Source organism: Scyliorhinus canicula, chromosome 18, assembly GCF_902713615.1.
Source record: "Scyliorhinus canicula chromosome 18, sScyCan1.1, whole genome shotgun sequence".
NCBI classification, from domain to species: Eukaryota; Metazoa; Chordata; class Chondrichthyes; order Carcharhiniformes; family Scyliorhinidae; genus Scyliorhinus; species Scyliorhinus canicula.
This window is the reverse complement of record NC_052163.1, coordinates 130170650-130196779: the sequence shown is the minus strand read 5'-3', so window position 1 is coordinate 130196779 and position 26130 is coordinate 130170650. Positions and strand designations below refer to the sequence as shown.

The window sequence follows — 26130 nt, the reverse complement described above, 5'->3', positions numbered from 1 at the left end:
TAATTACTACAGACTACGTTAAAGGTTTTGGCCAACGGAATTTGGGGAGGCGGTGGGATAGTGGTATCTGGATTAGTAATCCACAGACCCTGGGTAATGCTCCGGGAACCCCGGTTCCAATCCCCACCAGGACAGATGGTGGAATATGAATTCAAGAAATTTGGAAATAAAAGTCGAATGATGACCATGAAATAATTGCCTGAACCCACTTGGTTCACTAATGTCCTTTAGGAAACGAAATGATAGAATTTACTGTGCACAAGGAGGCCATTCAGCCCATCAAGTCTGCACCGGCCCTTGGAAAGAGCACCCTACTTAAGTCCATGCCTCCATCCTAACCCAGTAAACCCACCTATCCTTTTGGACACTAAGGAGCAATTTATCATGGCCAATCCACCTAACCTGCACATTTTTTGACTGTGGGAGGAAACCAGAGCACCCGGAGAAAACCCACGCACACACGGGGAGAACGTGCAGACTCCACACAGACAGAGACCCGAGGCCAGCATTGAACCCGGATCCCTGGGGCGGTGAGGCAGCAGTGCTAACCACTGTGCCACCGTGGCGTCCTTACTTGGTCTGGCCTACATGTGACTCCAGACCAACAGAAATGTGGTTGACTCTGAAATACCCTCAGGGGTGGGCAATAAATGCTGGCACAGCCAGCGACGCCCACATCCCATGAACAAATAAAGAAAAAAAACAGACTGCGGTTCACGAATCTTGTGTTGTAACTGCAATAGGAAACAGCAGAGCCTCTTGCAACCCAGGTCGCTCTTCAATAGAGACCCCAGTAAACCTGGCCCCTTAGGCCTTCCTGACACTATTGTCAATGCAGTGTGTACCGTAAGTAGCTGGCTAACTCAACCCATTACATCAAGGTTCCAATTTATTTCCAACAGGTTTCCACAAGCTAACAAAGCTCACTCTTTATATAAAAATACTCTGAAAATTAATAGGATTAGGCAAAAACGAAGAGAGGAACAAGGAGAATTCCTTTCAGTACTCAGCCAGAGTACTCGGCCAATCCTCCATCTGTACTTAATTAACTGAATTGAGAATAGCTATAAAGAGAATGTTCAAACACTTGCTGCTAATAAGTAATCTACCACTCACTGGTCCAATAGTGTCGACAGGTTACTTCAACGCCAATGTAACAGTCTTTTATGAATGGAGGGAGGCGTGCACAAGTCCACAGAGACTGAGGATTGGCGTCTTCCCTTGTTCCAATCATTCCCTAATCCAGCTGTGTTGTGCCCAGCAGCTGTAACAGTTGTGCTGATTTGCAAAAGGATTAAAACTGTCCAGACTCATGGGGCACGATTCTCCCAACGGGAGACTAAGTGCCGACGCCGGAGTGAAACCCGGAGTGTTTCACTCTGGCGTCGGAGGCCGCTCCTCGCCCCCTATTCTCCCCTCCCCCGGGGGGCTAGGAGCAGCGGCGCGTGAATTCCGAGCGCCCGGCCTTGACGCTTGCGTCTAAGCGCCGCGCCGGGAATGACGTGGCTGGCGGCGCCGAAGTGACGTCAGCCGCGCATGCGCGGTTGCCGTCTTCCCCTCTGCTGCCCTGCAAGACATGGTGGCTTGATCTTGCGGGGCGGTGAAGGGAAAGGAGTGCGTCAGTTAGAGACGCCGGCCCGACGATCGGCGGGCACCGATCGCGTGCCAGACACCTCCTGAGCACGCCCGTGGTGCTCGATCCTCCCTCCGCCCCCACAGGCCCCACACTCACCGTTCGCGCGTTGTTCACGCCGGCAGCGACCAGGTGTGGTTGGCACCGGCGTGAACCGGTCGCGTTCGGCAGGCCGCTCGGCCCATCCAGTCTGGAGAATCGCTGGTCGCCGTGAGAAATGGCGAGCGACGATGCTCCGAGCGGCCTGTCGCAAAACGCGACACACATTTTGGGGGGGGGTGGGAGAATCGCAGGGGCTGCCAGGGCGGCGTGGCGTGATTCACCCGGCCCTCCCGCGATTCTCCCACCCGGCGTGGGGTGCGGAGTATCGCGCCCATAAATTTAGAATTTTTTGTTCCATTTAGGAAGAGGTGATCCTATCACCCTGAGTTGGATTGAAGCATGATCCAAGGCCTAAGAGATGAATCTTCAAGCTCAGTCCAGGCTTCCCAATAATTTAACACTTTTCACCGTGGGGTAGATTGTCCGGTTCCCCGAAATGCCTGTTTCTTGCGGCGCACCACTCGCTGGAGGTGGGATTCTCCATCCCGCTGCTTGTCAGTGGGATTTCCCATTGATACCTCCCCCACATTCCTGGGAAACCCATGGGTGGGGGGGGTGTGCTGCCAGCGGGAAAAGACAATCCCAACAGCTGGAGAACTACTGTTTACTGTTTTGCTTTTCCCACGGGATGTGGGCGTCTCTGGGCTGGGCCAGCATTTGTTGCCCATCTCTAATTGCCCTTGAACTGAGTGATTTGCTTGACCATTTCAGAGGGTAGTTAAGAACTGACCACATTGCTGTTGATCTGGTTCACATGTAGGCCAGACCAGGAAAGGACAGCAGAGTTCCTTCCTGAAAGGCAGCTCGTGAAGCAGGTGGGTTTTTACCACATCGATGATAGTTTCACGGTCACCAATATTGAGACGAGCTTTATATTCCAGATTTATTCATTGAATTGAAATAGGCATCAGCTGAAGTGGCTGGCTTTGAACCTGTGAACCAGGAACACTAGCTTGAGCCTTTGGATTACTAGTCGAGTGATGTTGTCTACACACCACCATCTCCCCCTCCACCTAACGTATATTTGCTGTGCTCCCTTCAAAGGAACTGCTTCAATATTCCAGGAATGAGTGGAGGAAATATTCTCTTCAAATTTTTGAAAATGTAATTAATATTGAAAAGCAGCAATGCGTCGCTGGCTTGTGACATCACCGTGATGCACAGACAGACTATTTACGTGCTGCCCAAACCTTAAATATAACGTCAAACTATATTCACTGAGCAGCTGTGCGTATTTAAACATTTGCCTCTTCTTTCTGCAGGTTTCCACTATGAATCTAACAATGAGAATGATAAAAAGGAGTTTGAGAAGGCAATTGAGACAATGGCAGTGGCATTTAGCAGCAAGTAAGTAAATCACTGATTGACAAAACTCAAGGAAGAGTCAAGAAGAGACTAACGAATCTGCTGTAAAGAGGCAGAACAGATTCATGAAGCAGCAATTGAATCTTTTATGATTATTAATTCTCTGCTGCTTCACGTCAGTATTTGTGAATATTGTCACAGAGACAATGGGTGTCTCTCACGATTGGAGACTCCTCCAGCAGGAAAACCAGAGTGACTCCCACTGGCACAAGGATTGAACTTAGTTTGCCATTCAATGGCAATTTGAAAATTCTGTCCCCTCAGTCGGTTTTTAAGTCCCCGGGGTTCTCGCTGGACCTGAGAGGGGCGAAACCTAATCTCTCGTTGACAGGTCCTGCTCCTCAGAGATTGGACCACATTTTTAAGGGACGTCCCGATCTCAGAATGCCGCAGCATCAACCCCCGGATCACTGACAAGACCCCCCCCCCCCACCCTACACACTGGGAAGGATTCCGTCCCCACGTTCTGTACCCCCTTCAGCCCCCGCCTCCCCTTCAGGCCCCACCCTTGGCAGTGCCAACTTAGCACCTTGCAGTCCGAGGGGTGGCAAGGGAGCGAGTACCATCCTTACAAATGTCTTCAGGGTACCGAGGGGCATCTTTCATGAAAGGTGGGGGTCAGAGGGGCTTGTGCTGGGCTGGAGGGGGTCAGGTCGGGGTCTTTCCTGTAATGGGGGGCGTTTGCTGCTCTTCCCAGCTGCAGCCTTTAAACCTGTTAAACAGTCTGTCAGTATCTCAAAAATACTGTTCTGTGATAATAAAGTGAAAGTGTTCTCATCTGTACCCCAAACCTTTTAAACTGTCCGTCAGTATATCAAATTGGGTGGGTGGGTGGGTGGGTGGGGGTGCTGAAGTATCCCAGGAGGCAGATCAATCAGCGGTGCCGCCCTTAAATTACATTCCAAACAGCTGTAATGACCTATTTGCATCTTCCCGCGGGATCTTGCCGGGGCCAGTGGGGTGGGCTGGGAGACTCGCAACGTGTTTCACCTGCCGCCGGAATCACGGAATCACGGGGATTCCCTTTACTGGGGGGCTACCCTGGAGCATCCCAGCCAGTGACTCTAGCCTGTGTATGTCGGACAACCTGTGCTCCCATTGTCAACAATGTCCTAATTGCAGTGTACCTGAGAGTAAGCTTCAGCTACAGAGAGAGTGGACCAGAGTCAGGATTGTCAGGGGAAACAGTCAAGATTCAGTGCTTTCCAAGGAGGAGGCTGTACTGTGAACGATGCACACAGACCTATTGGTTAAACAATGTGTAAACATCTTTACCTTTTAAGGGATATCTAGATAGGTATTTGACAGGGAAATGATTGGAAGGTATCTGGGACAAGACTAGATGCAGTAGAGTAGGAGGAAGCTAATGTGGAGTAAGGAGCAGTTGGACTAAACGGCCTGTTTCTGAGCTGCGAACTCAGTGGAACTCCCATGTCAAAACCACATCCTTTATTTTGTTTTGGTTCTGCTTTTGTTTTTGCATTCTGATTGGTTACTGTTCGCCACATGGCCAGCGGTACCGTATGCTCAGCGCCAACCAATCAGAAGGAAAAGAAGGATACATGAGAACGTCACTTTAAGAAATGTCTGTCTGCTCAGGTTACTGCAGTGATGTCAGAGTGTGGGTGGAGCTGAGCTCTGGCTCTGCTGTTTAGCACAGGGCTAAATCGCTGGCTTTGAAAGCAGGCCAGCAGCACGGTTCGATTCCCGTAACAGCCTCCCCGAACAGGCGCTGGAATGTGGCGACTAGGGGCTTTTCACAGTAACTTCATTTGAAGCCTACTCGTGACAATAAGCGATTTTCATATAGATTAGGGAAAAAGATAAAGAGAGAGAGTTTGAACTTCAGAAAATGGCCATGAAACATGACAGTCAGTTAAAATTGGCAGACGTAAAGGGAAAAGTACAGTTGGATGATAGTGATGAGGATAGTGAGAAAGAGCGTCATAGTCGAAGGCTTGGTGGGGATCTATTTAAATATGTCCAAGCATTGCCAAGGTTTGATGAGAAGGAGGTGAGAAGGTCGCTAAACTAATGAAATGGCCACAGGAGATGTAGGTGTTACTGATTCAAACAAAGCTGGTAGGTAGAGCTTGTGAAGTGTTTGCATCACTACCGGAGGAAGTATCTGGGACGTATGAGGAGGTGAAAAAATCCATCGTAGGTGCAGATGAACTAGTGCCTGAAGCCTACAGACAAAGGTTTAGAAATTTAAGGAAATAATTTGGTCAAACATACATGGAGTTTGAAAGGATCAAACAGAGTAATTTTGATAGGTGGATAAGGGCTTTGAAAATAGACCAAATCTATGAAGCTCTCAGAGAAATTATACTTTTGGAGGAGTTTAAAACTTCAATTCCTGATGTAGTGAGAACTCATGTGGAAGAACAGAGGGTTAAAACTGCGAGGTTAGCAGCAGAAATGGCAGATGATTATGAATTAGTTCATAAATCAAAGCTTGGTTTCCAACATCAGTTTCAGCCGGTGAGGGATAGAAACTGGGGACATGAGAAATACTCAAGTGGTAAAGGTAAAGGTGATCTGATGGGAGATAATAAGGAGAGTGTACCTCAGATTAAAGAAGAAATCCAGGAGGGTGGAAAAGAAATGAAAAGTTTCAAATGTTTTCACTGTTTTCAAAGGGGCTGGTTTAGCACAGGGCTAAATCGCTGGCTTTTAAAGCAGACCAAGGCAGGCCAGCAGCATGGTTCAATTTCCGTACCAGCCTCCCTGAACAGGTGCCGGAATGTGGCGACTAGGGGCTTTTCACAGTAACTTCATTTGAAGCCTACTTGTGACAATAAGCGATTTTCATTTTTCATTTTGTGATAAACTAGGCCATGTAAAGTCGCAGTGTTGGTGGTTGAAGAAAAGCACTGGGAAGGCTGATGTGGTAAAACAGGATAAGACAGTGGGATTTGTTGAAGTGGTAAAGGAAAGCCCAAGGGAAGCGAAGGAGATTCAAAAGATTGTACAACCTGATCAAGAGGTGATTGATAAGAAGGTGTCAGATGTCTTTAAAGAATTTACTTGTATGGGTAAAGTTTACTCATGTGTATCAGGAGGAGCAGGTAAAGAAGTCACAATTTTAAGAGATACGGGAGCTAGTCAATCTTTAATGGTAAGAGATGAGGAGTTATGTAGTTTGGGAAGAATATTGCCAGGAAAGGTGGTAATATGTGGAATTCAGGGTGAGAGGAGTAGCGTTCCATTATATAAGGTAAGGTTGGACAGTCCATTGAAGAGTGGTGAAGTGGTAGTCGGAGTAATAGAGAAACTATCTTGTCCAGGAATACAGTTTATCTTGGGTAATGATATAGCTGGATCGCAGGTGGGAGTGATGCCGACTGTGGTTGATAAGCCAGTGGAAAATCAGACAACTGAAGTGTTGAAGGACGAATATCTTAGGATTTTTCCGGATTGTGTAGTAACAAGGTCGCAAAGTCACAGCTTAAGACAAGAGGAGAAATCAAAGAGTGAAGTTGAAGTGCAATTATCAGAAACGATTTTTGATCAAATGGTGGAGGATGAGGTGGATATTTTTAGCTCAGGAAAATTGGTGGAGTTCCAACAGAAAGATATGGAAATAAAACGGATGTATCGCAAATGAAAAGTTAGCCTATGGATTTCCGATTTCCTTGACCGTTGGGGCACTGTGTTGTGTTGGCCTCAAGCTGGGCAGCAGCAGGAGGCGGAAAAATTCCCAGCTTACCACGCCCACTTCAGGAGAATGTGCCAAGGACAGGATTTACATTGTAGTTGACCATAAGACCATAAGACATAGGAGTAGAATTAGACCACTTGGCCCATCGAGTCTGCTCCGCCATTCAATCATGGCCGATATTTTCTCATCCCCATTCTATAAGACCATAAGGTCTAGTTGAGGGCGAGTGTGGGCTGTATTCGGATCGGCTGACCCGGGAATAAGTTCAGAGGCATCCACAGGGCAGGTGGTGGGTGGGTTGTTAAAAGGCCCACCTCAGTACAAATAGAAATGGTCCCTCTGGCTCACACCCCCTCACTCCCCTCCATATACCCCTCATGCCATCCCATGCCCCACAACCACCCCTTATGGTCCCTCAAGCCTCCACATTCCAAGCTATGCCACCAAAAATGGCCTATGGTCTATCATACCCCAAGCCAATGTATTCTCCACAAACAATCCATCGAGCCCCTCATGCCCTACATGCTAAACTCTGGCATTTACATGTCCATTTCATGGGCTCAGCTGTTTTACATAATGAGGCTTGGGTGAGAACCCAAAACTCCGTTAACCCATTGAAACACCTGAGCCTCAGAAAAACATTGCTTGACTGACAACTCTGGCTCTCTGACCTCTTCTGTCAATTTCACAATGTTTATGGCGCCGGAACGTGGCGACTAGGGGCTTTTCACAGTAGCTTCATTGAAGCCTACTCGTGACAATAAGCGATTTTCATTTCATTTCATTTTCATGAAGAGGTTTCAAGTGCTTTCAGTTTCTGCTATTGTAACTTTAACGGGTCTGACGATTGTCACTTTTATTGGGCTATAGTAAAAGCTATTTTATGAATGAACTATTAGTTTTTTTAAAGGCTTTTTTTGCACATGCTACTGTTGTTATAGGGTCTGTTGCCTCTTGCAATGTATTGTGGGTGAATGGGCATGGAAGTGCCATAGCTTGGCATAAGGGCATGTTGTTTGTTGCGGGGGTTGTCCCTTGGAATAGGATGCATGAGGAGGAAGCTTTAAACTCCCTCAAGCGGACTGGGCTCTGACACCTTTGAGAAGCCATGAACAATGACTCTTTGAAACACTGACCTGACTGAGAATTATGGAGGACGAGAATATACCTACCCCTAATATCGAGCCTGCTATGTCAGGAGTGCAGGGAGTGGGCCTTTGACCCAAACTATCACACATGCTTAAACAGCACACCTGAAAATCAGAAACTCCGGGAATAGGATCGGGAATCCGGAAATCAGGATTGGGTTGCCCTTTTTAAAGGGCTCCCAAGTCAGTCCGATTTGGTGAAAATCCAGGCCACTGATACTGTTGTCTATGTGACTGTTGTAGTGAGTGAACACTCGCATATTGCCTTACTTTGGAAGGCGCTGATCTGTTTCAACATGGAGCTCCAGAGACCCAGTGCCGCAGTGATAAAATATTGATTCAAGTCGTGAGGAAGAGCGATCACAATTTCTGGGGCAGAGGCTGAGCAAAGGGCAGGTTCATCGCAAAGGGGGGGGGGGGGGGGGGGGGGGGAGATTCCGAGAGTGAGTTAGCCCAAGCTGTAGTCAGTTATGAAGCAGCATTTTTGGGTCCAGGAGAAACGTGTCTATTTGACCTTCCAGCTGGAATCTTGGTGAAGGGAAGCAAATCTAACACCGTGTAGGCGGAGAATTCTTTTTCAAAGGAAATTGAAATGTAAAGGTTGAGTTTTGTTGGTTGCGATAACCATTATTTCCTTTTTGGCAGCGTCTCGGAATTCCTCATGGGAGAGGTGGATAGCAGCACTTTGTTATCATTACCACCAACGGACAAATGCAGGGTGAGTTCATGGAATGAACCAGTGTACCGCAGAGACTTTCCTAAATACACTAACCACTTATGAAAGGTTCTTTTGTCTAATTTTCATAAATTGATTTCTGGACAAGCTTTGGAAATTGTGGCCTTGCGATCTTCATCTTTTCCCACCAGTCATCCGAATATAAAACGACATCTCTGAAGATGGCATTCGACTTTAATCAAATCGATCTAATCTGAGTTGCATCTCCCAAGGTTTATACTGACAGATGTTGTACATTAAAGGGATTTATCACTGATGTTGTCTTTGGTTTCCAAGCTCAGTGACCTTCTAATGTCCCTGTGCAAATTTTCTAATGTCCATGAAGTAATTAAATAACAACATGATTTATCTGGGAATGTCTGGGTCAATGCAGGGGCATATTTTACAAAGAAAATCAGTTCTTACTTCGACAGAACCGTTACCTTTATATTTTGCTCCTGAGGTAGTCCGATGAGGTGAGATTGGGGAGACTGACCCTGTATTCTGTAGCGTTTAGAAGAATTTGAGTTGATATCAATGAAGCTACAAAATTCTTAGAGGGCTCGACAGGGTAGATGCAGGAAAGGTTACCCTTGCCTGGGGTGAGAGGGTCTGGAACCACAGGACACAGTCTCAGTATAAGCGGTAAACTATTTAGGAATTTCCTCACTCAAATGGTGGTGACTCTTTGGAATTGGCTTCCCACAGAGTGCAGTGGAGACTCAGTCATTGAGTTCGTTCAGGATAGAGACCGATAGATTTCTCGGTATAAAAGATTTTGAGATAGTTTGAGAAAATGATTTTGTGGTCAAAGATCAGCCACGCTCTACTTGAATGGCACAGCAGGCTTGAGGGGCTGAATGGACTGATCCTGGGTAGGACGGTGGCACAGTGGATTAGCCCTGCTGCCTCACGGCACCAAGATCCCGGGTTCGATCCTGGCCCTGGGTAACTGTCCGTGTGGAGTTTGTGCATTCTCCCCGTGTCTGCGTGGGTTTCACCCCCACAACCCAAACATGTGCAGGGTAGGTGCATTGGCCACGTTAAATTGCCCCTTAATTGGAAAAAATGAATTGGGTACTCTAAAAAAATTTTTTTAATGGACTGACCCTGCTCCTATGTTCAGATGTTATATGTAATACATTTTTCCGGATGAAATATAATTAAATGATCCTCTGCTTCATACAGTTAATTATTTCCAAATAATGATAACTCATAAGGCCAGAATCTCAAGTAGGCCCCAGTGAAATCAGCAAGTTAATACTGACCCTGAGTCCTTGCCATCACGATACAATAGAAGATTTATATCAAATATTTATTGGAGCCTGGTGCAAATCCTGTTCTCAGCATAGATCAAGAGGTGGGGGGTTTGTGTTCAGGATTATGGCTGGAAAGAGGAAATCCATATAATTTACAACTAGGGTTACCAACTCTCCAGGATTGGCCTGGAGTCTCCAGGAATCGAAGGTACATCTCCAGGACACAGCTGGATATAATCCTGGAGAAAATTCATCGGGACATTAAAAATTATGCTTTTTGTCACAAGTAGGCTTACATTAACACTGCAATGAAGTTACTGTGAAAAGCCCCTCATCGCCACATTCCTGCGCCTGTTCGGGTACACGGAGGGAGAATTCAGAATGTGCAATTCACCTAACAGCACGTCTTTCGGGACTTGTGGGAGGAAACTGGAGCACCCGGAGGAAACCCACGCAGACACAGGGGAGAACGTGCAGACTCCGCACAGACAGTGACCCAAGCTGGGAATCGAACCTGGGACACTGGAGCTGTGAAGCAACAATGCTAACCACTGTGCTACCGTGCTGCTTGTTAAGTGAATTAGACATTCTGAATTCCCCCTCAGTGTACCCGAACAGGTGCCAGAGTGTGGCAACCAGGGGTTTTCACAGTAACTTCTTTGCAGTGTTAATGAAAGTCTATTTGTGACAATAATAAAGATTATTATTGACTCCCATTTCTTTGATTCTGACTCTGACCTCTCGCGGGCTGTTTTTGCGACATTAAAGGATGTTGTACAAATGCTGCTTCTGATTGAATTTGTATTTTAGCCACTAGAATCGTGAATTTGCAGGTGTTGTGTAAAACGCATTTTGAAAGCAATGATCTGACAGATTAGCTAAAATTCTATTCACAGTAAACTGATGACATTATTCTTCCCATGATGGGTCTGCAAATGTGCCAATCTCAGGAATACCGCCCTGATCTTCACTCTGGTCAGGATCTGGGACAGGGGCAAACTGTCCTGACCGTGGTTCTGTAAGGCACAGTCCCGGACCCTCACCTGCAACACCCGGACCCTCACCTGTAACTCCCCGACCCTCACCCGTAACTCCCGGACCCTCACCTGTAACACCCGGACCCTCACCTGTAACCCCCGGACCCTCACCCGTAACTCCCCAACCCTCACCTGTAACTCCCCAACCCTCACCTGTGAGTTCAGTTATTTTGGTCACAGATTACATGTTGCGGGCGAGAGGTGAAGTCATTGTCAATTCTCAGAACTGGCCTTATTGTTAAGTTGCAAGATTGGGGCACGCAGTGGAACACAGTTGCAGTTGGAGAAGGGGGGGTAACTGTTCCCTTTAATGTAGTTTGGTTTGGCCCTTACAGCCCCATGGGGGGACCAAATAGAGGAGCCAATGGCAAATGATTGGGGCAGAGATTGAAGAATTAGGATGGGTTTGACATCTGTTAGTCTGAAGAAATCACACCGTTGGCAGTTACTTGGAGAATAGTGGCAGCAACATTATCACATTACACCAAACATTTTACAGCCTTGTCAAAAATATATTTTTATTTTGTGTGATGTTGCTTCTCTCTTCATGTTGAATGTAACCGTGTAAAAAGGCAGAGTGTTTTCAGCAAGTTAGAAATAAAACAAACCTTTGTTTTAAGAAACTACCAGTGTCAGCAGAAAACGACCCTATTTTGCTGAGGAAATAATGCCATAGCCATACTTAACTAACAGTTCCAGCACAGGCTGTCCCTTCTGAGTCCTTCAGACTAAAGCAACATCGAGTAAACTACAGTCTGATTTGGCCAAGATGTTCTTCAAGTGTTTTACATTATTACTAAGATGGTGACAACCTTGTTGCTTCATTTCACTTTCCCCCCTTTCTCTCCGAAAGTGATTACCCTTTGTGGAGACGCGGCTCCACAGGCTCCAGTCACCTTCTGCACGGACAGACAGTGATTTGGTGACAGTGCATTAATAGTGAAGCCCCCCACCCCTGCCAGTGGTGTCACTGGGTGGGGAGCAGGTGATTTTCTCTCTATCTCTTCCTCCTTGACTCAGGGAGCTGAGGTTAATTCAAACCAACCGACAATCGCCCGGGCCGTGATCAGCGAACAGACTGTGGGTGTCCCCACAGGCAATGCATAGCTCCAATACAGAGAGCTTTACCTTGGGATGACCCTTCTTACTGTGTCCGAAGGTGAGGAGAGTATTCAGAGTCTACAAGGCATTGTTGTTAGTGATCGAATCGGGTATTTTTTTTACTGCCTATTGACCTGTATATGAGCGGACCTGTCTGCTGAGATATATTAAAATACAGATTAAATTTTAATTTGTGTTGTTGCAAAGGAAGTGTAAAATGCCTGATCTTCCTGGCTCCCAGCTTCGTTCTATTACCATCAACTTTGTTCTTCCCACAAAACATCAGATTATTTGAATCCATCGAGCGGACAGGATGTTTAACAGACAGAAAATTACAGTTCCAGCACAGGCTGTCCCTTCTGAGTCCTTCAGACTAAAGCAACATCGAGTAAACTACAGTCTGATTTGGCCAAGATGTTCTTCAAGTGTTTTACATTATTACTAAGATGGTGACAACCTTGTTGCTTCATTTCACTTTCCCCCCTTTCTCTCCGAAAGTGATTGCCTCCCAGGTGCAAGGGTACGTGATGTCTCGGATCGTGTTTTCCGGGTCCTTAAGGGGGAGGGGGAGCAGCCCCAAGTCGTAGTCCACATTGGCACTAACGACATAGGTAGGAAAGGGGACAAGGATGTCAGGCAGGCCTTTAGGGAGCTAGGATGGAAGCTCAGAGCGAGAACAAACAGAGTTGTTATCTCTGGGTTGTTGCCCGTGCCACGTGATAGTGAGATGAGGAATAGGGAGAGAGAGCAATTAAACACGTGGCTACAGGGATGGTGCAGGCGGGAGGGATTCAGATTTCTGGATAACTGGGGCTCTTTCTGGGGAAGGTGGGACCTCTATAGACAGGATGGTCTACATCTGAACCTGAGGGGCACCAATATCCTGGGGGGGAGATTTGTTAGTACTCTTTGGGGGGGTTTAAACTAATTCAGCAGGGGCATGGGAACCTGGATTGTAGTTTTGGGGTGCGAGAGATTGAGAGTAGAGAGGTCAGGAGCACAGTTTTGACTTCGCAGGAGGGCGGCAGTGTTCAGGTCTGTGGTTTGAAGTGTGTCTATTTCAATGCCAGGAGTATACGAAATAAGGTAGGGGAACTGGCAGCATGGGTAGGTACCTGGGACTTCGATGTTGTGGCCATTTCAGAGACATGGATAGAGCAGGGACAGGAATGGTTGTTGCAGGTTCCGGGGTTTAGGTGCTTTAGTAAGGTCAGAGAAGGGGGCAAAAGAGGGGGAGGTGTGGCGCTGCTAGTCAAGGACAGTATTACGGTGGTAGAAAGGATGCAAGATGGGGACTCTTCTTCCGAGGTAGTATGGGCTGAGGTTAGAAACAGGAAAGGAGAGGTCACCCTGTTGGGAGTTTTCTATAGGCCACCTAATAGTTCTAGAGATGTAGAGGAAAGGATGGCGAAGATGATTCTGGAAAAGAGCGAAAGTAACAGGGTAGTTGTTATGGGAGACTTTAACTTTCCTAATATTGACTGGAAAAGATATAGTTCGAGTACATTGGATGGGTCGTTCTTTGTACAATGTGTGCAGGAGGGTTTTCTGACACAATATGTTGACAGGCCAACAAGAGGTGAGGCCACTTTGGATTTGGTTTTGGGTAATGAACCAGGCCAGGTGTTAGATCTGGAGGTAGGTGAACACTTTGGAGACAGTGACCACAATTCGGTGACCTTTACGTTAGTGATGGAAAGGGATAAGTATACCCCGCAGAGCAAGAGTTATAGCTGGGGGAAGGGCAATTATGATGCCATTAGACATGACTTAGGATGTGTTGGTTGGAGAAGTAGGCTGCAAGGGTTGGGCACACTGGATATGTGGAGCTTGTTCAAGGAACAGCTATTGCATGTTCTTGATAAGTACGTACCAGTCAGGCAGGGAGGAAGGGGTCGAGCGAGGGAACCGTGGTTTACCAAAGAAGTGGAATCTCTTGTTAAGAGGAAGAAGGAGGCCTATGTGAAGATGAGGCGTGAAGTTTCAGTTGGGGCGCTTGATAGTTACAAGGAAGCGAGGAAGGATCTAAAGAGAGAGCTGAGACGAGCAAGGAGGGGACATGAGAAGTCTTTGGCAGGTAGGATCAAGGAAAACCCAAAAGCTTTCTATAGGTATGTCAGGAATAAAAGAATGACTAGGGCAAGAGTAGGGCCAGTCAAGGACAGTGGTGGGAAGTTGTGTGTGGAGGCTGAGGAGATAAGCGAGATACTAAATGAATACTTTTCGTCAGTATTCACTCAAGAAAAAGATAATATTGTGGAGGAGAATGCTGAGACCCAGGCTATTAGAATAGATGGCATTGAGGTGCGTAGGGAAGAAGTGTTGGCAATTCTGGACAAGGTGAAAATAGATAAGTCCCCGGGGCCAGATGGGATTTATCCTAGGATTCTCTGGGAAGCCAGGGAAGAGATTGCTGAGCCTTTGGCTTTGATTTTTAGGTCATCATTGGCTACAGGAATAGTGCCAGAGGACTGGAGGATAGCAAATGTGGTCCCTTTGTTCAAGAAGGGGAGTAGAGATAACCCCGGTAACTATAGGCCGGTGAGCCTAACATCTGTGGTGGGTAAAGTCTTGGAGAGGATTATAAAAGATACGATTTATAATCATCTAGATAGGAATAATATGATTAGGGATAGTCAGCATGGTTTTGTGAAGGGTAGGTCATGCCTCACAAACCTTATCGAGTTCTTTGAGAAGGTGACTGAACAGGTAGACGAGGGTAGAGCAGTTGATGTGGTGTATATGGATTTCAGTAAAGCGTTTGATAAGGTTCCCCACGGTCGGCTATTGCAGAAAATACGGAGGCTGGGGATTGAGGGTGATTTAGAGATGTGGATCAGAAATTGGCTAGTTGAAAGAAGACAGAGAGTGGTAGTTGATGGGAAATGTTCAGAATGGAGTTCAGTTACGAGTGGCGTACCACAAGGATCTGTTCTGGGGCCGTTGCTGTTTGTCATTTTTATAAATGACCTAGAGGAGGGCGCAGAAGGATGGGTGAGTAAATTTGCAGACGACACTAAAGTCGGTGGAGTTGTAGACAGTGCGGAAGGATGTTACAGGTTACAGAGGGACATAGATAAGCTGCAGAGCTGGGCTGAGAGGTGGCAAATGGAGTTTAATGTGGAGAAGTGTGAGGTGATTCACTTTGGAAAGAATAACAGGAATGCGGAATATTTGGCTAATGGTAAAATTCTTGGTAGTGTGGATGAGCAGAGGGATCTCGGTGTCCATGTACATAGATCCCTGAAAGTTGCCACCCAGGTTGATAGGGTTGTGAAGAAGGCCTATGGTGTGTTGGCCTTTATTGGTAGAGGGATTGAGTTCCGGAGCCATGAGGTCATGATGCAGCTGTACCAAACTCTGGTACGGCCGCATTTGGAGTATTGCGTACAGTTCTGGTCGCCTCATTATAGGAAGGACGTGGAAGCTTTGGAACGGGTGCAGAGGAGATTTACCAGGATGTTGCCTGGTATGGAGGGAAAATCTTATGAGGAAAGGCTGATGGACTTGAGGTTGTTTTCGTTAGAGAGAAGAAGGTTAAGAGGTGACTTAATAGAGGCATACAAAATGATCAGAGGGTTAGATAGGGTGGACAGCGAGAGCCTTCTCCCGCGGATGGAGGTGGCTAGCACGAGGGGACATAGCCTTAAATTGAGGGGTAATAGATATAGGACAGAGGTCAGAGGTGGGTTTTTTACGCAAAGAGTGGTGAGGCCGTGGAATGCCCTACCTGCAACAGTAGTGAACTCGCCAACATTGAGGGCATTTAAAAATTTATTGGATAAGCATATGGATGATAAGGGCATAGTGTAGGTTAGATGGCCTTTAGTTTTTTTTTCCATGTCGGTGCAACATCGAGGGCCGAAGGGCCTGTACTGCGCTGTATCGTTCTATTTATTTTCTGGCTGTGTGTTTCTTGCAAATTCCTTTTTTCTCAGCTGCAGTGTCTGCCAGTCATTTTGTTTTATCTTGTATTTTTGTTTGATTTGCTGCTCGTGATCCCCCTGACTTGAGATCACCTCAATATTCCAACAGCCCCCAAAAAGCTCCACCAAAGGATGATGTACTCTCCGTAACTGCAGTGGCAGATCATTACTGGCAGTGTCCAGAGTGAATCTAGTCACTCCGTAGAGTTCAAAGGCAGGAGAAAAGAGAGTGAGAGAGAAGAAATAACATCTGTGTTGCAAGGCACAAGATAGATCAGGGGTGGGCAAACTTTTCCGTGCAAGGGCCACATTCAGAAATTCACAATTCACAAAGGGCCGCATAGTATATTAAGTAAATAATTACTTCACCCGGTTATGATTCTGGGCGCCTCATATAGAACATAGAACAGTACAGCACAGAACAGGCCCTTCGGCCCTCGACATTGTGCCGAGCAATGATCACCCTACTCAAGTCAACGTATCCACCCTATACCAGTAAGTAACCCAACAGCCCCCCCCCCCCATTAACCTTAAAAAAAAATTTTAAAAAAAAATTTTTTTTTAAAAAAATATATATATTTTTTTTAATGACTTGGTGGGCCGCAGAAATACCTTTGGTGGGCCGCATGCGGCCCGCGGGCCGTAGTTTGCCCACCCCTGAGATAGATCCTCTACATAACATTGATCATTATACCTCCCCATTCTTAACTAAACTAAGTGTGGTATTGTGCTGACAAAAAAGGCAAAACTTCCTGACCTTGGAAAGATTTGCTTGTGCACTTGTCTATCTGTGAGTGTGCATGTGCATGTATCTGTGAGTGTGCATGTGTGTGTATCTGTGTGTATATCTGTATGTGTGCATGTGTGTGTATCTGTGAGTATGCATGTGCATGTATCTGTGAGTGTGCATGTGTGTGTATCTGTGTGTGTGCATGTGCATGTATCTGTGAGTGTGCATGTATGTGCGTGTGCATGTGTGTGTATCTGTGAGTATGCATGTGCATGTATCTGAGTGTGCATATGTGTGTATCTGTGTGTGTGCATGTGCATGTATCTGTGTGTGTGCATGTGTGTGTATCTGTGAGTGTGCATGTGCATGTATCTGTGAGTGTGCATGTGCATGTATCTGTGTGTGTGCATGTATCTGTGTGTGTGCATGTGTGTGTATCTGTGAGTGTGCATGTGCATGTATCTGAGTGTGCATGTGTGTGTATCAGTGTGTGCGTATAACTGTGTGTACCTATGTGTGTGAATATCAATGTGCATGCGTGTCTCTGAGTGTATATTTCTCTGTATATAAAGCATATTTTTGCATGTGTACCTGTGTATATATCTGATTGTGAATTTCTCTGTGGTTATGTGCATCATGATGTGTTCATACTTAGATAACGTATCTCTATACAGTATCGGGATCTCTACAAGTCTGTGTATGCGTGAAAAGAATGTAGAATTTTTACTCAACCTAAATTTGGAGATCAGTCAGTATTTGCGTGAACTGCAATGCGGAAAACTGCAAATGCTGGAACTCTAAAAATGTTGGGAAAACACAACAACCTGGTCAGCATCTCAGAGAGAGAGAAAGGTTCACAGTTTGGAGGAAGAAGGAACTTCATTGGAAGAAGTCTTGGCTGGGAAGTTTCAGGGGTCCAAATTGGTTGGAAACATTGAACTTGACTCAAACTAACGGCCTGAAAATAGAAACTAAAGAGGGATCTCACAGCTCTACCAACAAACCATTTATTCAGGGAGCCCAGGATTTTACCACTGAAGTTGCCTGGATCCAGTGGAGAATCATTGATGCCTGGAATAGAAACTGAGCTGTACAAAATGTAACTTCTAACGGCATTACTTGTCTTGGGTAGTTATATTTTTAGATTTTCTTTGCGCAATAACGATACAAAAAGTCTTCTCCATGACTGACATAAGTATCAATATTGTTACCAACTCTAAATTAGTTGCTGTCTGTCAGAATGTGAGAACGTTCAAGTTAAATTAATGCAAAACAAAATGTTACTGTCATTGGTGCTTTGTTAGATTTCAAAATAAAGATGCAAAGCAATGTGGTTTTATTCAGTAAAGGCAAGTGAGAATCGAGGCAGTGTGGGCAGAACCTGAACAAGTGCTGGACTAAAAGACATTCTTAATGCTTTGCATTTTCTAAAAACTGTGCTGAATATTGTAGCAGATTGAAACCTCAGGCTCAACACAATGGAACACCTTGGAATGTTCCACTTCGATTTCCTCAGCTGTTCTGAGAAGCCGGGCTGGAAGTATACTTCAATCGCTCGTCCTGGCCACTTGGTTTGTTCATGGGTCTAATTTCTTTTATATGTTTTTTAGTCAATGGAGAATCTGTGCGGTGGAATTGCTGTCCAAGGCGATATTGTACAAGTGAAGGATGAGTTCAGTGAATCAGGTAATGCCCACTTAATGGCTTTTAGTCAGCTTTGATTAATCATTGAATCAGTTTTCTGAAAACATAAGCAATGAGTGACATATATGGATGAGACAAATGACATCCAATACCACAGTAACCATGGTGCGCTCTGCCACCTTAACCTTCTCGACCTGTCTGCACTCTTTGCTGTGACTTCTCGCCCTTTATTTAGCTGTTTAGGATTATCTTTGCATGGTTCCCCTTGTACCTGTCTAGACAGAGAGAGGGAATCTCCTCCAATGGCTTCTCTTCCTGCACCATTAATTCTGATGTCCCTAAATGATCCGTTCTTGGCTCCATCCTATTTTTCATCTCCATGTCCTCCCCGGTAACATCATCGGAAAACACGTCACGTTCCACATGTTGTTTATGGAATTTACAGCATTTATAGAATCTACAGTGCAGAAGGAGGCCATTCGGCCCATCAAGTCTGCACTAGCCCTTGGAAAGAGCACCTACCCAAGCCCATGCCTCCACCCTATCCCCGTAACACAGTAACCCAACCTGACTTTTTTGGACCCTAAGGGCAATTTATCATGGCCAATCCACCAAACCTGCACATCTTTGGACTGTGGGAGGAAACCGGAGCACCCGGAGAAAACCCACGCACACACGGGGAGGACGTGCAGACTCCGCACAGACAGTGACCCAGCGGGGAATCGAATCTGGGACCCTGGTGCTGTGAAGCCACAGTGCTAACCACTGTGCTACCGTGCCGCCCTCTATTGTGATGCCACCAGGCTCTGCACAACGACAACTTCTCTTGACGTTCCCCCTGTCTCCCTTCTGTCAGACTGTGTCCCCAACATGACTGAGCAGAGATTTCCTCCAATTGAACATCAGGAAGGCTGAAGCCATTGTCTGGGTTCCATCATAAACTCAATTCCTTCAGCAGCAACTTCATCCCCCTCACTGGCCACTATCTCAAACAGAATTAACCTGCTCCCCACGTCAACATTCACTTTGACACAGTGACATAGTAGTAATATCAAAGGACTGATGATCCAGAGACCCAGAGGGATGCTCGGGGAGGGGGGGGGGGGGGGGGGGGGGGACAGGGTGAAATCCCACCACATCAACTGGTGGAATTGAAAGTGAATTGGTAAAATCCGGAACATAAGAACAAGTCTTATAACTCATAAGTCATGAGAACATAGAACATTCAGTGCAGAAGGATGCCATTCGGCCCATCGAGTCTGCACCGACCCACTTAATTTGGATTTATTTATTGTCACGTGTACCGAGGTACAGTGAAAAGTATTTTTCTGCGAGCAGCTCAACAGATCATTCAGTACATGGGAAGAATAGGGAATTAAACAAAATTCAAGAAAATACATAATAGGGCAACACAAGATATACAATGTAATTACATAAGCATTGGCATCACTTCCACCCTATCCCCGTAACACAACAACCTCTCCTAACCTTTTTGGTCACTATGGGCAATTTAGCATGGCCAATCCACCTAATCTGCACGTCTTTGGACTGTGGGAGCAAACCGGAGCACCCGGAGGGAACCCACACAGACACGGGGAGAACGTGCAGACTCCGCACAGACTGACCCAAGCCGGGAATCGAACCTGGGACCCTGGCGCTGTGAAGCCACAGGGCTAACCACTGTGCTACCGTGCTGCCCTTGTATTATTCACAGTACTTTCACATGCCTGCTACATGCTTTTAACTCTGGCTTTCAGATATTCTATAGCTTTGTTTACTTTTCTCTGAGTCCACAACCAGGCTTAACCAGTCCACAATGAGCATCAATAGGAAACTCACAGAATCAAACACAGAACAGTTGAACCATTGAATACTACACTTCCTACTTGTGGCTTACACTGAATCCCAAGGCAGCATTAAGAGTTTAGCTGCAGGTTTCAAAAGGGAAGTATCCAGCCACAGGTATTATGGTTTCTGGAAAGCTGTAGACAAAAGGTCTTGAAGATTGTAAAGGCCTGAAGAAAATGGCCAAAATCGAATGTTTCTCTGATCTACAATGCAACTCGAAAGTCTTGTTTCTTTGGGTCCTCCCTTGAGTTGATCCAATGTAAAGAAAGTTAAGGCAGACATTTGGAATTCACCTTCTTAACTCACCTAGATCCTTACAATAGGTCTGTCTACTTCAGACACAGGCCAAGTGTTGTCTATCTGGGAATCCTGGTACAGAATGGTCGGGGGGGGGAGGGGGGGGGCTGATTCTACAAATCTCCATTCTTTATCCTCTCCACTGCATCTGAGCTATCCCCAGACAGTGAGAAAGGGAACTTTAAGAAGCCCAAAAGGTCCACACAATGTACAGGAAACCCGTTAGCAACTGTGTCCTTTTCCCTCCAGCACTATCAGTAATATATCAGCACTATCACTAATATATTTTGTGTTTCCTGTTTTCTCTCTTTCTGCAGAAGAAGTGGACATTATACTGCAGAGGTCTGAGGGCGGAGTTGAAGCTGCTTTGCAATATGCCAAAACCGTTTCCAAATACATGAAAGATCTGATCAACTACCTGGAGAAAAGGACAGCTTTGGGTGAGGCGGTGTTGGCTTTGTTACAGTCATTGTCACCTTCAGACAACGAGACTAACATAGCACTGAAGTCACGTTGTTCCGTGGGTGGTATTTTCTGTTTGGAGGACTGGTTTAGCTCAGTGGGCTGGACAGCTGGTTTGTGATGCAGAGCGAGGCCAGCAGCGCGGGTTCAATTCCCGTACCAGCTGAGATTATTCATCCTTGCCCTTCGCCTGACGTGTGGTGATCCTCAGGTTATTTTTTTTTATAACTTTAGAACACCCAAATCATTTTTTCCAATTAAGAACATAGAACACAGTACAGGCCCTTCAGCCCACGATGCTGTGCCGACCATTTATCCTAATCTAAGATCAACCTAACTACACCCCTTCAATTTACTGCTGTCCATGTGCCTGTCTAAGAGTCGAATAAATGTCCCTAATGACTCGGCTGGCAACTTAGAGTGGCCAATCCACCTACCCTGCACACCTTTGGGTTGTGGGGGTGAGACCCACGCAGACACGGGAAGAATGTGCAAACTCCACACGGACAGTGACCCAGGGCCGGGATCGAACCTGGAACCTCAGCACCATGAGGTAGCAGTGCTAACCACTCCGCCACTGTTCTGCCCATGCCTTGGACATATTTAACGACCCAGCCTCTAGACTCTGTGGAAACTCCACACAGTCACCCGAGGCTAGAATTGAAATCTAAATCTAAACCTCACCATGAAGGGACAGTTCAATTCCATCCAACAACTACTTTTATTTCTGTCGGGTTTTTAAGATAGAAAAATCAAGGGCAGCACGGTGGCACAGTGGTTAGCATTGCTGCCTACGGCGCTGAGGACCCGGGTTCGAATCCCGGCCCTGGGTCCACTGTCTGTGAGGAGTTTGCACATTCTCCCCGTGTCTGCGTGGGTTTCACCCCCACAACCCAAAGATGTGCAGGATAGGTGGATTGGCCACGCTAAATTGCCCCTTAATTGGAAAAAATAATTGCGTACTCTAAAAAAAATTTTAAAGATAGAAAAATCAGCCAAAGTGTCAAGTCAAAGAAGGAGATACTGGGAAGGTACTAGATACCGCACAAGAGGTTAATGTCATAGCACCAGGGATTTCATAGCAGGAAATTACATCATTGGCTACATGGACGGGGTGGGGTTAGGGGTTCAAACAGAAAGTTGAGAACTACTTTAGCCAATGGTAGATCAGGAGCCAGTGGATACGGGTGATTAGCTAACGAGAGTTGCAACCAATAGATTACAGGGAACAAAGCTTTTCTTGAGCTGATGTTGATGAATGAAGGGAGTGGGGAGTAAGCAGAACAGCAGAATAAATAAACCTAGAGGTGACAAAGATAATAATCACTTATTGTCACAAGTTGGCTTCAATTAAGTTACCGTGACAAGCCCCTAGTCGCCAGATTCCGGCGCCTGTTCGGGGAGGCCGGTACGGGAATTGAACCCGGGCTGCTGGCCTTGTTCTGCATTGCAAGCCAGCTGTTTAGCCCACTGTGCTAAACCAGCCCCAGGGTGGATGTGGATGAGCATTTCACTAGCAGACCGGCTGAGAGATTGTCTGGTGGACTGAATAAGATCGGGCAAATCTCGACTGTCCCAGGTAACTTTCTAATGTTGATAGTCCGGTCATTCCTGCTCCCTCACGCCCCCCCCCCCCCCCCCCGCCTCATTGTTTGCTCCAGTAATATGTGGTCATTATTATTTGACAGTGAATGAATCGAATAAAGAACTGTCCATGTAATGTGATCAAAAATATTAAAGGTTTTGTGTGATTAAGCACTTTCTATTTATAACAGAAGTATTTTATGATTTCCTACAGAAATGGACTTTGCCAAAGGTCTGATAAAGCTGATCCATACCTGCAAACCATCCATTACACAGGAGGTAAGGAGTTGGTCTACACATGAATAAATGAAACTGAATTGAAAGTGGGACGGCATAGTGGTAATGTTACTGAATTAGTAATTCCAAAACCCAGGCTAATCATCCAGGGACGGATGCTCAAATCCCAGCAAGGGTTCGATCCCGGCCCTGGGTCACTGTCCGTGTGGAGTTTGCACATTCTCCCCGTGTCTGCGTGGGTCTCACCCCCACAACCCAAAGATGTGCCGGGTAGGTGGGTTGGCCACGCTAAATTGCCCCTTAATTGGAGAAAAAAAGAATTGGGTACCCTAAATTTAAAAAACTGAAAGAAAAATCCTGGCATTTCCCCTTGACATCATCCAGAGACCCCATCATGTAGGGGAGGTTTTAGTTTGTTCAAAATCGACCCACCTACACAAGGTTCAAATCGAGTTCCATGAGTAATTGAAGAAGGAAACAAGCCAGCATTGCCTTTTCCTTGGGGCAGGTAATAATGCTGCCTGGGAAACATTGCCCACCTCTCTGCTTTCAGGAAAACAAAAGTAGTTTTAAAGAAATTATATTTGTATTGGTGAATATTAGAAATAAGGTATAACATAGAACATTACAGCGCAGTACAGACCCTTCGGCCCTCAATGTTGCGCCGACCTGTGAAACCCCTCTAAAGCCCATCTACACAATTCCCTTATCATCCATATGTTTATCCAATGACCATTTAAATGCCCTTAATGTTGGCGAGTGCACTATTGTTGCAGGCAGGGCATTCCACGGCCTTACTACTCTCTGAGTAAAGAACCTACCTCTGACATCTGTCCTGTATTTATCTCCCCTCAATTTAAAGCTATGTCCCCTCGTGCTAGACATCACCATCCGAGGAAAAAGGCTCTCACTGTCCACCCTATCTAATCCTCTGATCATCTTGTATGCCTCAATTAAGTCACCTCTTAACCTTCTTCTCTCTAACGAAAACAGCCTTAAGTCCCTCAGCCTTTCCTCATAAGATCTTCCCTTCATACCAGGCAACATCCTGGTAAATCTCCTCTGCACCCTTTCCAATGCTTCCACATCCTTCCTATAATGTGGCGACCAGAACTGCACGCAATACTCCAAATGCGGCCGCACCAGAGTTTTGTACAGCTGCAACATGACCTCATGGCTCCGAAACTCAATCCCTCTACCAATAAAAGCTAACACACCATACACCTTCTTAACAACCCTATCAACCTGGGTGGCAACTTTCAGGGATCTATGTACATGAACACCTAGATCTCTCTGCTCATCCACACGACCAAGAATCTTACCATTAGCCCAGTACTTTGTCTTCCTGTGACTCCTTCCAAAATGAATCATCTCACACTTTTCTGCATTAAACTCCATTTGCCACCTCTCAGCCCAGCTCTGCAGCTTATCTATGTCCCTCTGTAACCTGCAACATCCTTCTGCACTGTCCACAACTCCACCGACTTTCGTGTCATCTGCAAATTTACTCACCCATCCTTCTACGCCCTCCTCCAGGTCATTTATAAAAATGACAAACAGCAGTGGCCCCAAAACAGATCCTTGTGGTACACCACTAGTAACTGAACTCCAGGCTGAACATTTCCCATCAACCCCCACCCTTTATCTTCTTCCAGCGAGACAATTTCTGATCCAAACTGCTAAATCACCCTGATTCCCATGCCTCTGTATTTTCTGCAGTAGCCTACCGTGGGGAACCTTATCAAACGCTTTACTGAAATCCATATACACCACATCAACGGCTTTACCCTCGTCCACCTGTTCCGTCACCTTCTCAAAGAACTCAATAAGGTTTGTGAGGCACGACCTACCCTCCACAAAACCATGTTGACTATCCCTAATCAAATTATTCCTTTCTAGATGATTATAAATCCTATCTCTTATAAACCTTTCCAAGGCTTTGCCCACAACAGAGGTAAGGCTCACTGGTCTATAGTTACCGGGGTTGTCTCTACTCCCCTTCTTGAACAAGGGGACAACATTTGCTATCCTCCAGTCTTCTGGCACTATTCCTGGAGACAATGACGACATAAAGATCAAAGCCAAAGGCTCAGCAATCTCCTCCCTAGTTTCCCAGAGAATCCTAGGACAAATCCCATCCGGCCCAGGGCACTTATCTATTTTCACACTTTCCAGAATTGCTAACACCTCCTCCTTATGAACCTCAATCCCGTCTAGTCTAGTGGCCTGTATCTCAGTATTCTCCTCGACAACTTTGTCTTTTTCCTGCGTGAATACTGACGAAAAATATTAATTTAGCACCTCCCCTATCTCCTCGGACTCCACGCACAACTTCCCACTACTGTCCTTGACTGGCCCTACTCTTACCCTAGTCATTCTTTTATTCCTGACATACCTATAAAAAGCTTTAGGGTTATCCTTGATCCTACCTGCCAAAGACTTCTCATTTTCCCTCCTGGCTCTTCTTAGCTCTCTCGTTAGGTCCTTCCTAGCTAACTTGTAACTCTCGAGCACCCTAACTGAACCTTCACATCTCATCTTTACATAAGCCTCCTTCTTCCTCTTGACAAGTGATTCAACTACTTTAGTAAACCACGGTCCCCTCACTCGACCACTTCCTCCCTGCCTGACAGGTACATACTTATCAAGGACCCGCAGTAGCTGTTCCTTAAACGAGCTCCACATTTCAATTGTGCCCATCCCCTGCAGTTTCCTTCCCCATCCTAAGTCTTGCCTAATTGCATCATAATTGCCTTTCCCCCAGCTATAACTCTTGCCCTGCGGTATATACCTATCCCTGCCCATTGCTAAAGTAAACCTAACTGAATTGTGGTCACTATCACCAAAGTGCTCACCTTCCTCCAAATCTAGCACCTGTCCTGGTTCATTACCCAGTACCAAATCCAATGTGGCCTCGCCTCTTGTTGGCCTATCTATATACTGTGTCAGGAATCCCTCCTGCACACATTTGACAAAAAGGGACCCATCTAAAGTACTCGATCTATAGCGTTTCCAGTCAATATTTGGAAAGTTAAAGTCCCCCATAACAACTACCCTGTTACTCTCGCTCCTATCCAGAATCATTTTGCAATCCTTTCCTCTACATCTCTGGAACTTTTCGGAGGCCTATAGAAAACCCCTAACAGGGTGACCTCTCCTTTCCTCTTTCTAACCTCAGCCCATACTACCTCAGTAGACGAGTCCTCATCAAACGTCCTTTCTGCCACCATAATACTGTCCTTGACTAACAATGCCATCCTTCCCCCTCTTTTACCACCTTCCCTGAGCTTACTGAAATATCTAAACCCCGGAACCTGCAACAATCATTCCTGTCCCTGCTCTAGCCATGTCTCCGAAATGGCCACAACATCGAAGTCC

General features: G+C 46.1%; 1 protein-coding gene across 4 annotated transcripts in view; it reads left to right on the top strand.

The window, feature by feature from the left end:
• The window catches only part of LOC119953074 (rho GTPase-activating protein 45-like), a 220236-nt gene that overhangs the window by 137905 nt on the left and 56201 nt on the right, over nucleotides 1-26130 (top strand). For 3 of the 4 annotated variants that reach the window (XM_038776895.1, XM_038776894.1, XM_038776891.1), the window contains exons 4-8: nucleotides 2998-3082; nucleotides 8558-8630; nucleotides 18291-18366; nucleotides 20787-20909; nucleotides 22730-22794. In XM_038776895.1, the coding sequence (XP_038632823.1) occupies nucleotides 2998-3082; nucleotides 8558-8630; nucleotides 18291-18366; nucleotides 20787-20909; nucleotides 22730-22794 (422 nt within the window). The remainder of the gene's footprint in view (nucleotides 1-2997; nucleotides 3083-8557; nucleotides 8631-18290; nucleotides 18367-20786; nucleotides 20910-22729; nucleotides 22795-26130) is intronic. The other variant, XM_038776892.1, reaches the window with a different exon arrangement.